Source organism: Polypterus senegalus, chromosome 3 (genome assembly GCF_016835505.1).
Source record: "Polypterus senegalus isolate Bchr_013 chromosome 3, ASM1683550v1, whole genome shotgun sequence".
Classification (NCBI taxonomy): domain Eukaryota; kingdom Metazoa; phylum Chordata; class Cladistia; order Polypteriformes; family Polypteridae; genus Polypterus; species Polypterus senegalus.
The window spans coordinates 207,440,846-207,455,874 of record NC_053156.1 but is presented as its reverse complement, the minus strand read 5'-3'; the positions used below and the strand labels follow the sequence as shown (position 1 = coordinate 207,455,874).

The 15,029-nt window shown below is 35.0% G+C and overlaps 1 protein-coding gene across 2 annotated transcripts in view; it reads right to left on the bottom strand.

Moving 5' to 3' along the window:
- Positions 1 to 15,029, bottom strand: part of crim1 (cysteine rich transmembrane BMP regulator 1 (chordin-like)) — an 852,254-nt gene that overhangs the window by 471,737 nt on the left and 365,488 nt on the right. For both annotated transcript variants that reach the window (XM_039748389.1, XM_039748388.1), the window contains exon 5: positions 9,908 to 10,029. In XM_039748389.1, coding sequence (XP_039604323.1) covers positions 9,908 to 10,029 — 122 coding nt within the window. The remainder of the gene's footprint in view (positions 1 to 9,907; positions 10,030 to 15,029) is intronic.

The following is a 15,029-nucleotide window of genomic DNA, read 5'->3' as shown; positions in this document are numbered from 1 at the left end:
TCGTGTCTGGAGTTGCCTGTCTGTTTGCTTTCCCATTTTGCTACCTGTGCATTCTTGTTTTGTCCTTGATTATCTCCTGTTTTGCGTGTATGAACTATCTGGTGTCTTCCTGCTGAATCAGGACTGTCTGAGGATTTATTATTGTCTTGCGAAGAAAGGAGTGTTCCTGATTCTATTCCCTGTAAGGGGAACTGGGGTGGGATCATTGTAGTTTGCTTATATTTTATTTATTATTGTTCAATATATTCTTTCATTTCTGTTTTATTACCGTTTTTTTTTTTTTATCTCTATGAGGGAGTGTGTGTGAGTCGGGCCAAAGCTGGGTGCATTCCTGGGATCCTCACCTAAAAAATAAATAAATCACTGTCATATTGACAGTGTGAATCTTGTGTTGTAGTCTGCTATGTGTTTTTTAGGAGATTGAGAAGCTGGCACAGCGCCCTCTTGTGGTCAAACTATTTATTATACCGTGTGTTACAGCAGAAGGATAACATTATTATTAAGCATTCTCTACAAAATGTTATTATTTTAAATCTGTGCTTGAAATATCATGTTAGATTATAGACGAAGTATTCTTTCATACTTTGTATCCCATCTAGGCATTTTATTTTAAAGGGATACAATTTTCAATCCAAACATGTATAAACAACAAGCCTTCTTTAAATAAAGTGATAAATTTTGCTCATATATATCTATTCTTGTTACTTGTTTCTTGGATGATTTACATATTCTAAAACAGATTCAGCTTTCCATGTATAAATAAATCTTGCAGCATGTGCTCAGTAAGCCAACTGATTTATTTAAAACAGGCAAAATTTCATTGTAAATAAAGTCTGCAGATATACTACTGAAGGATTACAGGAAAAATGTGAAGAGCGCTTGGGTCAACAGTTAAGAACAGCAGGTCTAATTTTTCCCTGCGGTGCTGTAATATTCTATTAGCTGGCAATACAAGTTGGTTTCTCCTCAAGTATAGGTATACTGCCCAAAGTTCTTTTGCTATGACCACTGATCTAAGTCAAATGAGCCTTTGGTGAAAAGCTGACAGGCAAGTTAAAATCTGAACTGCCTAAAGAGAAGTGAGCTCTTTAGAAATATTACATTGAAAGTAACTTGCAAAATGACACTGAAAATGTATCAAATAGAGGTTCCTATCTAAGGATGCAGCAATTTAACCATTTTTATTGGAAGGCTTATTTTTAGACATTATATCATGTTGCATTGTGGAATGAGGGAGTTTAAGTGAAATAATTGAACTGTTACTATAAAAGATACAACTTTATAAGTGTAGGAGGCAGAAAAATCACAGAGGAGTAGCATTTTTTTAAATGTAGAGAGAGAAAATGTTATAAGGATAGATCATCACTAATAGTCTATAAAAGATACTAGATACAGTGGGGGAATTATACACTGTAGCAGCAAACTCATTTTTAAGCACATGGAAATTTACTATAAAACAATAACTCAAGTGCACCTATAATATTACATGTTCATTTAGCAGAGTTGTATCTGAAACATAGGAGAAGGGTGGTCAAAAAGAATGAAAATACAGCATTTCAAAGTAAGGGATCAAGATGTTGGGGAAAATGAAAGCCATGTCAGTAACAGAAACCTCTGATATAAGTGTTGTAAATAAAATAACACAGAGTGTGTGTATGTGTATGTATTCTCCATAATGGACTATAATTCTGTGTGACCCATAGGAGGCATACTTGCACCCCAAACACCCGGACAAGAGTAAACCATACAGTTACAGGTTCAAGGAAAGAAACTTTTATTCAAACAAAATATACTTTACAAGTTTTTATCACCTAATAAATCAGTTACTATTCCATTTCTTGTTTCTTTCCTTTCCTTTTCCACCCCCATTCTCCTCCTGACTCTGAATGCTGGATGTAACAGAGCGGCTGCTTTTCAACACAAACCCTGGATTACTTTCAGTGCAGCAGGACTGCCACCTGGAAGCACCTCCAGGCCAAGTGGAAGAGGGGTACCTGCTCCCAGTAGCTCCCCCCAATGGCACCCAAGAACCTCAACAGGGCTGCCCAGAAAAAACTACAACTCCCATGCAGACCTGCAGGTGTCCAAACAGAAGCCATTCCAGAGAGATACTACCACCTGGTGGACTGAGGGAACAATAAGCTTCAGGAGGTAGTCATCCTCTGTCCTTACTGTACCTCATAATGGCCTCCCCACTTGAAAAGGTACCACTAACCAACCCAGCCGGGATGCCTACCCATCCACGTCCTTATTTTAGCATTGCTTCCTGACCAGGTAAGGAACTTTTCCATCATGTCCAGGGTGCTAGTCAATCCTTGGCTTCTATGACACCTGTCTAATGATGCCTGCCTTATGGTTGCTGATGGAATAAAAGGCTCTTGGACTCAATGGAATGGTAGTATGAAACTAAGAAACAAACTGAGTAATGTAGATATTGCACACACAAATTAGCTTCACAGTTATATTAAAAAAAGAATTTTAGCCGTATAGAGTTAGATGTTTAAAAAAAAATTTACTTTTTGGATAAAGATGCCACTTTAACTACTAATATAATTTAGAGGTAATTTAAAATGTGTAATAAGCTGAGTTCATTGAAAAATCAATTAAATTGTGATTCAAGTGTGACACCTAACAAGGTGTGTTAGCAGCACAGCACAGCCCCAGGTCTAACATCCTACAGTATGTAGCACAAAAATCTAAACTGTACACACAATTCTCATAAAGTAACCTTTATTCTCAGGTAAGGCAAACAAAAGTGTGAAATCCTGGGAAACCCACAGAGAGATTTACTGACCATAAAATTCAAGCAATTAGACATTTATTTGTTGCACATGTACTGTGTAAATAAAGTATACACGTTTAAGTCAAAATTGACTATATGCAATTACAATTGAAAATTACCTGTTGTGTTTGCTCGCGATTATTTTTCCATTTCCAACCTATAACAGTAACATTTTAATACCATCTGTCTGTCTTTTGAATTTTTCAGTTTTGTTGGATGTTTTACATACTAAGGACTTCATTTCAACCCTCAACTTGCATCTAGTCTGTTTGTCGATGACACAAAATGTAATTTACGCAGAATTTTGCTTTTAAATTGCCATTGGTCGAACTTAAAATATACTTTATGTGGTGTTTCAAAAATTTCATCATGGGATGTAATGGGGGTGTAACTCAAAACTTATGAATTATTGCAAAATGGCATGAAATCTTGTACGCATTATACTGTTGATATAACCTTCAAAGGTCCCATTGAAAAATATGTTTGTTGTACTAGTAAAGTCAAACCATGTTATTTATCATGGCAACATGTTCATCCAATAGTAACAAAGTTGGAAAATTGTTTTGGTCTGAATCTACTTAAGTGAACATTGGTGAACATTTTGATGGGTAACCAACATAAAAATTGTGCATTACTCAAATACAGTCAGTCAATCAGTCAGTCATTTTCCATCCTGCTATATCCTAACTACAGGGTCACAGGGGTCTGTTGGAGCCAATCCCAGCCAACACAGGGCACAAGGCAGGAAACAAACCCTGGGCAGGGTGCCAGCCCACCGCATACTCAAATACAGCTATGTTTATTTTCAAAAACATTTGTTATTTATATAAGTGTTCAGGCAATTTAAAATATAGGTTTAATGGAGTTTTAAGAATTTCTATGGGGAGTCATGATTAGATGGATAACATCATAAAAAGCATTCATTATTCCAAAACAAGTAAATGGGTGTTCATGAACATATACAGTTTATGGAGCTATAAAGTTTTCAACATGATTAGGGGTTTAATGGAGGGAAAAAACTAATAGTTTTGCCCAGCCTACATGGCACATAGATTATTCATCAAGCCAGCCCGTTTATTAAGGTGGAATTATACATCTATTGATGAAACCACAGAAAACCAAATAATACAAAGAAGTAGCATTCATGGTTCTCATACACAAAAAGAACAAATTCTCGACTCATGAGAGTAGAAAAATGGATAGTTACCAGAGATGGTGTAGATGACAGATGGGGACACTTACATTTCAGCCAGTAATGACAAAAGGACCAGCATTTAAAAAAATTAAAAAACACATAAATCTTTCCTTTCTTACCTTAACCTATTGTACACATATACTTGGGCAAAGCAAGGTACTACAGCTAGTTCACAATGGATTCATGACAAATTTCAAATTAAATGAGGGGGAAAAATCATAAAAAAGCTTTTGATCCCTCCAACCATACCCTGAACCCCCTTTTTACCTTAGCAACGTTGTGGGAAAGTAATGTCTGTTCTGGTAGTAATGCGTAAAATTATGAATAAACAATCTGATGGGATACAAGTCCATCACAAGACACAGAAAAGCTTACAGTATGTGCACACTCTCTCCAAGCCAATATGAAGATGACAATTAAACAAACATGCATGTTTTTGAGAAGTGAACTTTTCATCAAAACCCATACAAGCAGGAAAATAAGTAATTTTCTGTGCCTCTTTATTTAGATGAGGTGACTAAGCACCACTGTCAATGACACGTTCAAATGTATGAGCTGATTTTCCAAACACCAGCGGCATCTACAACTTATAGGCAATTGTACCACTGGCATTTTTTTTAATGAAACCCATATTTTTATACGGAAAATGATGGGGAAGAATCAGAAACAGTGGGAAAGAAAAGACTATGTATATAAATATGGAATTAGGATTAGGTTTATACATTTTTAAAATGAGAATTATTAAATTTACAATACAATATTCTCAAACTCACAATCCAAATTTCAAGGTGGTTGAATCAAAAGGCACACAAAGATCCAAATATGAAAAAACACACTCACCGTTACAGTTAACCTAACATGCATAATTTGAAGTGTGGGATGAAAAGTGGAGTAAACAATCTAAACACACTGGAATTATGCCAAAGCTCAACATAAGCATTCGCCAGTTGTGTGATTTGATGCCAGGTATTATAACTGGGGGTGGCACAGTGGCGCAGTGGGTAGCACTGCTGCCTCGCAGTTAGGTGACCTGGGTTCACTTCCCGGGTCCTCCCTGCGTGGAGTTTGTAAGTTCTCCCCATGGCTGCTTGGGTTTCCTCCCAATGACATGCAGGTTAGGTGCATTGGTGATTCTAAATTGTCCCTAGTGTGTGTGTGTGGGCTGGCGTCCTGCCTGGGTTTTGTTTCCTGTCTTGCGCCATGTGTTGACTGGGATTGGCTCCAAAAGACCCCCGTGACCCTGTAGTCAGGATATAGCGGGTTGGATAATGGATGGATGGATATGACAACTGGGAGCCCCAAGGAACCCAAGTCCCAAAAGCACTTCCAAAAATGCCCACTAAAGGGGGAAATCCCATCAAAAAATTGGCTAGATACAAAAAGAGCTACATAAAATCTTCATAAGATTAAAGATTTACTCTTAACAAAAATGCTTCCCGATACCAATAAAGCTTCATGGAGCACAAAGGCAATAGGATTTTCCCAAAACAATAAGGCAATCCAATGCAACCAAAGTCTCAGTAAAAAAAAGCCAAAACAAAGTGAAAAGCAGAGTAACTCATCACTCCACAGTGCTTTCAAATGAACTGGCAGGAACTATGGAAATCCCTCACTTTTATAGAGTTGGGTGCAGAACTTGGCAGTGATGGGCAGGTGGTCCCACCTCTTGTGGAGCCACCCACAAAACACAAGGCGCATGACAAAGGTAGTGTAGCCCCCGAAGCGCAAGGCAAAGTCAATCACAGGTAAAATGCGTGTCGAAAGAAATCTCTCAGTCCAAAAGTTCGTTTTTAAATATTTAGTAAAAGTTAAAAGCAAATAATTCTCACAAGAATAAAAGAAAAAATAGTTACACACGTAGAATAAAACGCAAAAAAATAAAGGAAAATCTTCTCTTCTTTATCTTCTCTAAACTTAGCTTTTCTTGAGAAACTTTAATTACTGCTGTACTTAAAGGTTCCTTGCTTCTTCTTTCTATACTTAAAGGTTCTTAATTTCTTCTTCTGTACACCTGAAGCGCACGGTTCAACACTTAAATATGTCCTGTTTTACAATTTACTTTACACACTCAAAAAGCTCGTAGCAAGGTCATGTGCGTAAGCACGAGCACGGTTTAAAACCATATGTCTCTACACCTTACTCGTGGCAAGGCTGTCACTAACTGAACAATAATGTTTACTCAGAGCTGTTAGAAATCGCAAGAATATACCAATACAATTCTACTTATGGGGGGTTATAGGAACCTCCAATAGATTATACATTGTAATCTAGTAAAATATTCATGAATCTCATAGAACTAGGAAAATGGCTCTTACAGGTAGCTTACATAAACATACCAAACAATACCCCAAACTAGCGTTTCTTACACTTTTCTGCTTGTGACCCAATTTTGCCTTCTTTGGTCCTCCATTGGAGATTTTGCCCTGACAGTTTCGTCATTGCAGGTACTGTTCCTCCTTGGACAATCGCTGCCACATGTCATTGCAAAGCAGGTCATTTGCTTAAGATGAACGTAATGGCCCATAGCAAACCACAAACTGTACGAGACCCTTTCACATTGAGCACAAATGTGAATCATCATACTAAATTCAAAGAACATGCCACCCCATAGTTTATGAACCTATGCCACAAAGTAATAAAACATATAAGAAATAACTCATTTCTAACATGATTCACAATACTAACATACTTTTGCACCAAAGCCAGGGAGGAACCCTTTATGACTAAATTAGGCAAAGGCTTAATATATTCTAATAAAGCAAACATTTATGGATCAGCTCAGCAAACTTAAAATGCTACTTAAACTAGCTTATTATAAAAAGACATAGCAGCACCACAAATAGATCAGAGAAGAGCAACTAGGCTGATTCTAGCACTAAGAGGTATTAACTATGCGGAGAGAATGTAGGAATTGAACCTTTTACGTTTAAGCAAATAGAGATTAAGAGGTGTCATGATAAAAGAGGTTAAAGTTTAAAAATTCTGAAAGGAATTAGTACAGTGGATCAGAGATGTTACTTTAAAATAAAAACGTTCAGAAATTTCTAAAGTACGGATTTCACAAAAATGTTAGAAAGTTTTTTTATACTCAAAGACCCACAGATAACTAAAATAAATTATCAAGTAGTTTGGTGGACAGTAGGAATTTATAGAGATTATTTTGGAAAATTTAGGTGAATAGAATGTATGAGTCTGTTGGGCTGAATGGCCTGTTCTTTGTCTGAATTGTGCTAATGTTTTATTGTTATGACTTAACCTGTTTCAAAGTGTGGAGAGTTGGATGTTTAACATCTAGTCAGCTGAACACCCAGTTCTAGCAGTATGATTCCGATAAGAGAAACGGATCCTGATTTATAGGAATGTTATGACTATAGTTCACTCTGAACTAAACTACGATTCAAAAGATTTAAACAAGGTTCCTTATTTTTTTCCCTTAATACTTGTTTTTGATTTGTAGTGGTGTTGACATTGAAAAGTAGTATACAGAAGCATAATGTCTTGTATTATGCTCTGATTAAGCCAAAAATAACAAAGAAAGTTGAAAACAGCATGTTTTCTTTTTTATTAAGTTAGCAATATCTCTTTGATAACTACTGACATAAATAACACCCAGTATGACATTTAAATATCATATACAGTATTGTTAAAAATACTACTACTACTATGACAATAGCTGAAAGGAGATCACAAACATGCAGCTCCTACTGGGGATGTTTTTTTCCCAAATAATTTGGAATGTCTGCTTTGTACTTTACTGTATCTACTACTCATTGACTGTTGGCAGCCTAACACACACAAAATAGACTCAATGATAAATAGCTGTGTTCACTGTCACCATCTGCCAGATTCATTTTTCAGCCCAGCAAGTTTTCTGGCACATCTGTGCACATCTCAATAGAATGACCTGCCAGCAGCAGGAGAGGATGATGCGCAGTCAGTGATTGCAGAGAGAAGTTGGTTTTACTTTTGTCTTTCTCCAGGCCATGTTTTGTTAGTTTAGAACCAATGCAGGATGGACATCCATTGTGAGGAAACAGATGACTTAATTCATTTTCCCATTTTTGTAAAATCTTTAAACAGGTATACAAAATAAAGACCAAAATAAAGTAGGAAAGGACAGAATTTCTAAACTGTCACTAAAAATAACACTTAAGAGGATGTGCACAGCCTTTTAGAAAACACATTGAAAGGTAATAATCAAAAACAACTTTCTTTAGAGTGAAAGACATGGTAAGATTATATTGCCCTCTTTGGTACCACTATTTTACATCAGAGAGAAATGAGGATTTTAGCATGTTGCTGCTCACCTCCTTCTATTGACAAATTTTCTTTTCAGTTTGTATCAACACTTAACTGATATTTCCCAAAAAAGCTCTAAACAACCCAACGTCTTCCAGTAAAGCCTGCTTGGTTCCAATATTCAACCTAACAGTGGAAAGCCCTTAATTTCAATGTTTAATAAGTGACACATAACTTTCTCACTTTATATCAGCGATGCCTTTTTAATAAACAGCCTACATTGATCTTAGTATCTCCATCTGTTAATATATGCAGACAGTGGATTTGTTTATGTTGTACTTTAATGTGAACAGCTTACAACCATATACTGTATAAAAATGTCTTACTGGCTTGCTTGCTCAGTCAACTGTTGAATTGATTTATTGATCAAATCAGTGAGAAACAAATCCACAATACATAAAACCTTAAAAATCTCCAGTTTCAGTTTGGATTGTGAAAGCATGGGCATTTATAAGTTTACAGACCTATTACTGTCATGTGTATTTAGACAATACGTATAATGGTGAAGACACACTCTGCAGATACGCATACATAACCATCACCACTGATTGATGATGACTGACTCCTGATAATGTGCCTTCTTGGATTCTGGCACAAACTGAGAGGTAACTGTAGCTGTAACACAGAAAAAATGAATTTGTTCATGCTTTTATTCTTTGCACTGTTTTTAAAAAACAATTCCTAGGTATTGTTGTTGTCTCGAATCAGAACAAGGATGCTTCCTGTTATTAATGACCATTAGAGACTTTTCACTTTGACATCATTAAACTCAATTCCATGTAAGGCACTATTCAGTGTAATATTTCCAGCATATAATGAGTCTGAAGTATGTCAACACTTTAATGTATTAAATAAGTAATGGGAACCAGACAAAGGTTACATTTTGCACATTATACAGTTTGTAACAGGCCAGAGGGAGCATCATCTTTGTAATTTGCAGAATCTTTACACTTGACATTACTGGTGACTTTGCACTGCAGAGGACAGGAACTTTTTTTTGTCTGTAAGGGAGACAGAATTGATCTACCTCACAATCTTTTAAGCCTATAATAAAAACGTGTCCATAAGAATGAGTTGAAAGAAGCCACATACAATGATCATTTCATTTTTATAAAGCAAGAATGTCAGACAGATTGGTTGCATTCTCACTTTGCAGTATGTCCAGATTAACCTTTGTTAAACTGGAAAATCTGTAATTGAAATAAACATGAGTGAAACTATGGCTGCTAATAAAATGAACGGCTTGATGGATTTGAAGAAAAAAAAAATCAGGATTTGAGTGCACTAAAATATAAACTGATATCAATTACTTTGTAATGGCATTGTGCTTATTAATTACACATTACTGCACTGGCCAAGTATTATACTCTGCATGCAGGTTGGAGTTTTAAAGTTTCTGTGTAATCCGAAAATTTTCAAACTGTTTAAATATGGAGGAAATGTCTTAGTTTAATGATAAACATGAGATTTCTATACTGCTCAGTGCTCACTTGTCATGCTAGAACTAATCAATGAAAATCTATGTTGTCCAAAAAAATGACCTTTATGAAAAAAAATAAATAAATAAATAAACATAACTAAAATCTGACTGGAGACATGGAAGTGGGCACACATCCACCAAAAAGACTCACCATTGACGCACTCAAAAGAGTCGCAGCATTTTCCAGGCGAGCCATCTCCTCGGGAGACAATGCGGGGGACTGATCCTGGTTCACACTGGGGAAAACTGCATATGCCTGGCAAGCACTCACACCTGGAAGCAAGAAGGAATCAACCATAAAAGGCAAGCCAAGCAATACATCAACACACAGTGACAGCACTGACAGGGGTAAATAGCTATTTCCAAAACTCATTATAATGTAATAGATTTGTTACAGTAAAAAATAAAATAAACGCTTGTCAACAGCAATTTATACAGCTGTTCTGTACCTGGAGATCTGTTATTCATTTTAGCAGATCGGCTGAAGCAACAAAAATGTAAGTGCTAAATTTGCACATACAAACAAAAATTCTCCTTAACTTCTTTTACCTAGCAGTTATACATATTACCAGAAGCAAAGTGATATAAAAATAGGACTTAAAGTCTCTACATGCAACTATATAAGGAAAGGTCAATATTTTTAATGTCACAAACGGTGTACTCTTAACATTTCATCAGGATAATCATTGCTAATTTGAAAACAGAAACCAGACTTGGCCCAAAGAGCATGTTTTGGTTTTTTTTTAACCAGCATAAAAACATTAAGGAATCTTTTTGCTTGGCTAGGAAAATTGCTAACTTTGAATTCTGCCTGACACTGAATGGCCTTTCCAGCTGGAAGCTAATGTCAGTTTCTTGTTAAGGAGAACCCACCGATAAGGCAGAGAATAAACTTCTACCTCAAAGTGCAATTTTATACGTGAGTCATTGCACTTGCAACACAAAGTGTAGAAGCTAGAGCTCAAACTATGGCCAGGACCAAAAAAATTGATGCTAACATGTGGTGTCACCTCAGGTTAACCTCCTTAAAATTAAATGGAAATACTTTGAGATGATTCGAGTGCTTCTAGATGGAATTTATTATATATTTATAGCATATACGCTTTGTGTTTTTAGATAATGTATTGCAACATTAACAAGAACAAGTTACTAGATTGGCATTAACTATACAAGCTGATCATCCATAATTTAAAATAATTATTTGAAATTCAGAAAGTCATATTTAAGTGCTATAACAGTTTCAGAGGTGGATACATCACAGAATTCCATTCATGGGGCTTTAGATTCAGCATCTCATGGAAGAGGATGTGAGACAGTAGCCAACAAGGAGTGCTTACAGTTGCTGCTATATATTAATGCAATTCAGAGTTTTACAGCAGGCCTCTTAAATTAGTTTTTTATTATGAAAGGAATGTCAATGAATTGAGCAGCATGGTGTTACCTAGATATAGCTTCTTGGGTACGGCTCTTGACCTGGGTACTTAACATATGGAATTCACTACTTTTATCTCTGACTGCATTTCATGTCTTTCTCCAGTCACTTTGGTTTAACTCCTACTGTACATCCCAAAGACATATGTGTTAGGTTAGCTGGTTGATGTAAACTGGCAGGCAAATAGTGTGTGTTTGTCATGTTGTTTCTGGTCTTATATCCATAGGTTATCAAGGTAGGCTCCTACCCAGTGATGCAGAGATGATTTAAGCAAATCTGAAAAAGGATAAATGAATAAAATAAAATCAAAATTGAATATCTATACTTCAAAGCATGGACAGAAAAAGGCAGGGATGAGACTGGCAGACACTGTAATGAAGGTGAGAAGGACTTGACGGTTTAGGGGAGAAGTGACATGGATGATAAGAGTCAATAAACAGATGCTGAGATGTGATAAAATGTTTAAGACGGTTAGTGCAGTGCTTGCTAAAATATAATGTATTCCCCTAGAAAATCATGCCGATGGAATATTCAGCCTAGAACACTAAGGTCACATAATTGGTGGAATATTGGGATGAAATAAAATCTAATTTTATTTGTCACATACAAATCATACATAAAGTGCAATATGTGGCAAAATGCTATCTATAAATGCAAAATTTGTGTGTACAGTATATAAATTAATCTATATAGTGAACTTGTCCAGAGTTAGACCTGGATAAAAAACACAGCTAATACACAACCAAGATGAAGATGCTGCAGTTTGTAGCTTTAGAGAGTTATAAAGGAGGAGAGCTTTGCATTTTAAATCTAATTTTTATTCTGATATTGTACAGTATTATAAATTAAATGCCATCTTTTAGAGGTAGCCAGGAATGCTTCAAATCATTTTGTAGCAGACAGTTCAATTGCTACCAATGAAGTGTGTGATGACTGCAGGTCAGAAAGTGAAGAAATTTGAGATCAAACACATTTTGTAAGCATTATTGGTATTGCTAACACTGTATTGTGTGAAATATTGCCCTGGTGATGAGTTATTTAAAGAGTTAATATTTTTTACATCTTAATTGCATATTTGCTTTCACTCATTTTGTAGTTCATAGGTTAGTGAGCAAAAGATTTTATTAACGATTTTATTACATTTTAAGAGACATGCTAAGATTATTTATAACTGCATTTAAGGAAAAAGGTCAAAATGAAATTGTTTAGGAGATGGATCACGAGAGCTATAATCAAGCTTCACAAAAGTTACCTTGTGTTATAATGCATAAAAGACTGTATTACCAACTACTTTACTTAATGACCAGATATTGAAAAGAAGTTTTGTATTAAAACCTTTCTGTGTTAATAATCAACTGTAGCTAATTTCCATTTTTGTCATAATGAAAAGTGTGGTTTCACCCTCTGGAAAAATGTCAGAAAATAAGTTGTAAATGTTTATCAGTATAAGACAGACACGTTAAGGAGTAGATGCTGCTGAAGTAAAGTTTGTGACATTATTCACAGTGGGAATATGCTGCAGAAATACTTTTACATCAATTATGTAGCACATGGTCTGCACAAAAATCATGTGCATGTAACTGATTTATAGTGTCATGTTTAACACAAATTTGTCAGAGACAAAATTCACTAAAATTGCTACTCAAAATACAGAAAAAAAATGTTATAAAAAAATAAGGGATGCTAAATAATTATTTTTCACATTAGCTTGAACCTTCTGCCCAAGAACAAACTATTAGAACATGTATATAACAGATACCTCACACGTGTTGGGCACTAGTTTTAGCAGCAATGCAGAATTAAAACTGTCTCTGATGGAGAAAAAGGAAATTGTAACACTTTTTTTTTGGGTAATTACTGGCCCCCATGCCCATAAAAGTGATATAATGGGTTTGATAATGTCATGTTACATATTTGCATTTAAATTATCATTGTCCTCTAATGATCAAATATCTTCAAACATGGTAAAGTCCTAAAAATCCAACAAGTGACAGTATTGGAGGATGCCTTGACATAATACTGGGTGGCTCTTATCTGGCTAAATGAGGGTCTTTACCATATATGAAGAAATTTGATCATGAGATAAAGGCTCTCATTTAGTCATGCTAAGTGCCTCCAAATATTATGTCATGGCACTCTTTTTATACTGTCACTTGCTGGATTTTTTTAAACTTTATCACACCATGCACCCTAGTATTTCAGATGGCCCATTTATCATCGTGTTCTAGAGTCCAAGCTGTAAGAATTCTTACGTTAACTGCTATCTAATTTGAAATGGCTTTCATTAGTTGCAAATGTGTATGTATCCTGTTTGTTTCTCAATATTTAATGACATGCTAAAACTCTGTTCTTCACAGGCTTCTGTGACAGTTGTTAAATGCTTTTGATTGATCATACCAATGTTGTGAGTTAGTGGGATACTTAATTTTTTGTTATTTGAGATATAAAGGTATCTGCAAATGGCAAGCTGGTTCAACATTGACAGATATCAATCCGATTTCATCTTTAAATAAATTACACAGATCTGAACGTTAGTCTGTTTCAGGATATGTTAAATGTGTTTTTAGATATTTCAAAAATTTTATAAAAAAATAAATAAATAATATCCTAGCCATTTTCAGATATCTGAAATACTGTATATTTGTCTCCGTATTAGATATGTTTCAAAATGACATCCTGCAAAATTTTCTATGTTTTCAAATTGTCTACTCTTTAATATATCCAGAAACGCATTTGAAACATCTCAAAATGGTCTAGGATATAATTTCAGGACATTTAAAAAATACTGTATAATTAATATATCTTTAAATATCTGAATATCATTATTCAATACTGTGCATGAAATAAAGAAATTTGAAAGGTGTTACCAGATATTTCAAAATAATTTCCTGGCCATTTTGAGATATCTGCAATGCATTTTTAAAATATCTCAAAATAACTTCCTGAGCATGCATTTTGAGATATCTTAAAATGCACAGGAAATCCTACTGAAAGAACAGGAAATTTTACAGGAAACAATTTTGAGATTTCTCAAAATGAATTTCAAATATATTAAAATGCATATAAGGGCAAGTGAGGTATCTCAAAATATATCTGAGCGATCTTGTAATGCATTTGAGATAAAGTATTTAAAAAGCGTATTGCAGAGATCTTAAACTGTAAAGGAAATATCTTAAAGAGTGTTTTGATTATCTGAAAAGCTAATGTTGCCTTATCAGTGCTGATTTATGTTTTGCAACGAGTGTTGTCAAGATAACTATACAGTATGTTTGGCATATATTAAAGAAAGTTCAATAATGGATGCGTGAATGGATAAAATTATGTTGAAAACAATCTGAAAGACTTTTTCTGATTATGAAAAGAAAAGTTAATTCAGATTGTGCTCTTAAATGTTGATAGAAGAAATTTTTACAAAAATTTCACAAAAATATTTTAGTACTAGGGAGTTGGACCATGTTAGCCATTATGGATGTGATGAGAAGTTAAGGAAAATGACACCTTTTACTGACTAACTAGAAAGATTACAATATGCAAGCTTTCAAAACAATAAAATGTGTCATTTTGCTTAACTTCTAACCACGAAAATACTGGAAACTGGAGTCTACATTTAGTAAGCGGGACTACTACACAAATAGCATAAATAATGTTCATTGATCACATAGATCTCATCTAAATTGTCTAAAAAGTACCCAGGGCAAGATTCAGTCCACAAGTTATATCAAGAGCCTGCACTGTTTGGTTACATATTTTGGAACTGTCCTGCTCTTAAACCATGGTTTCTCAACCTTTGCTTAATTTCCCAACTCCAAGATTTGAAATTAAGTGAAATTTGAAGTATCAC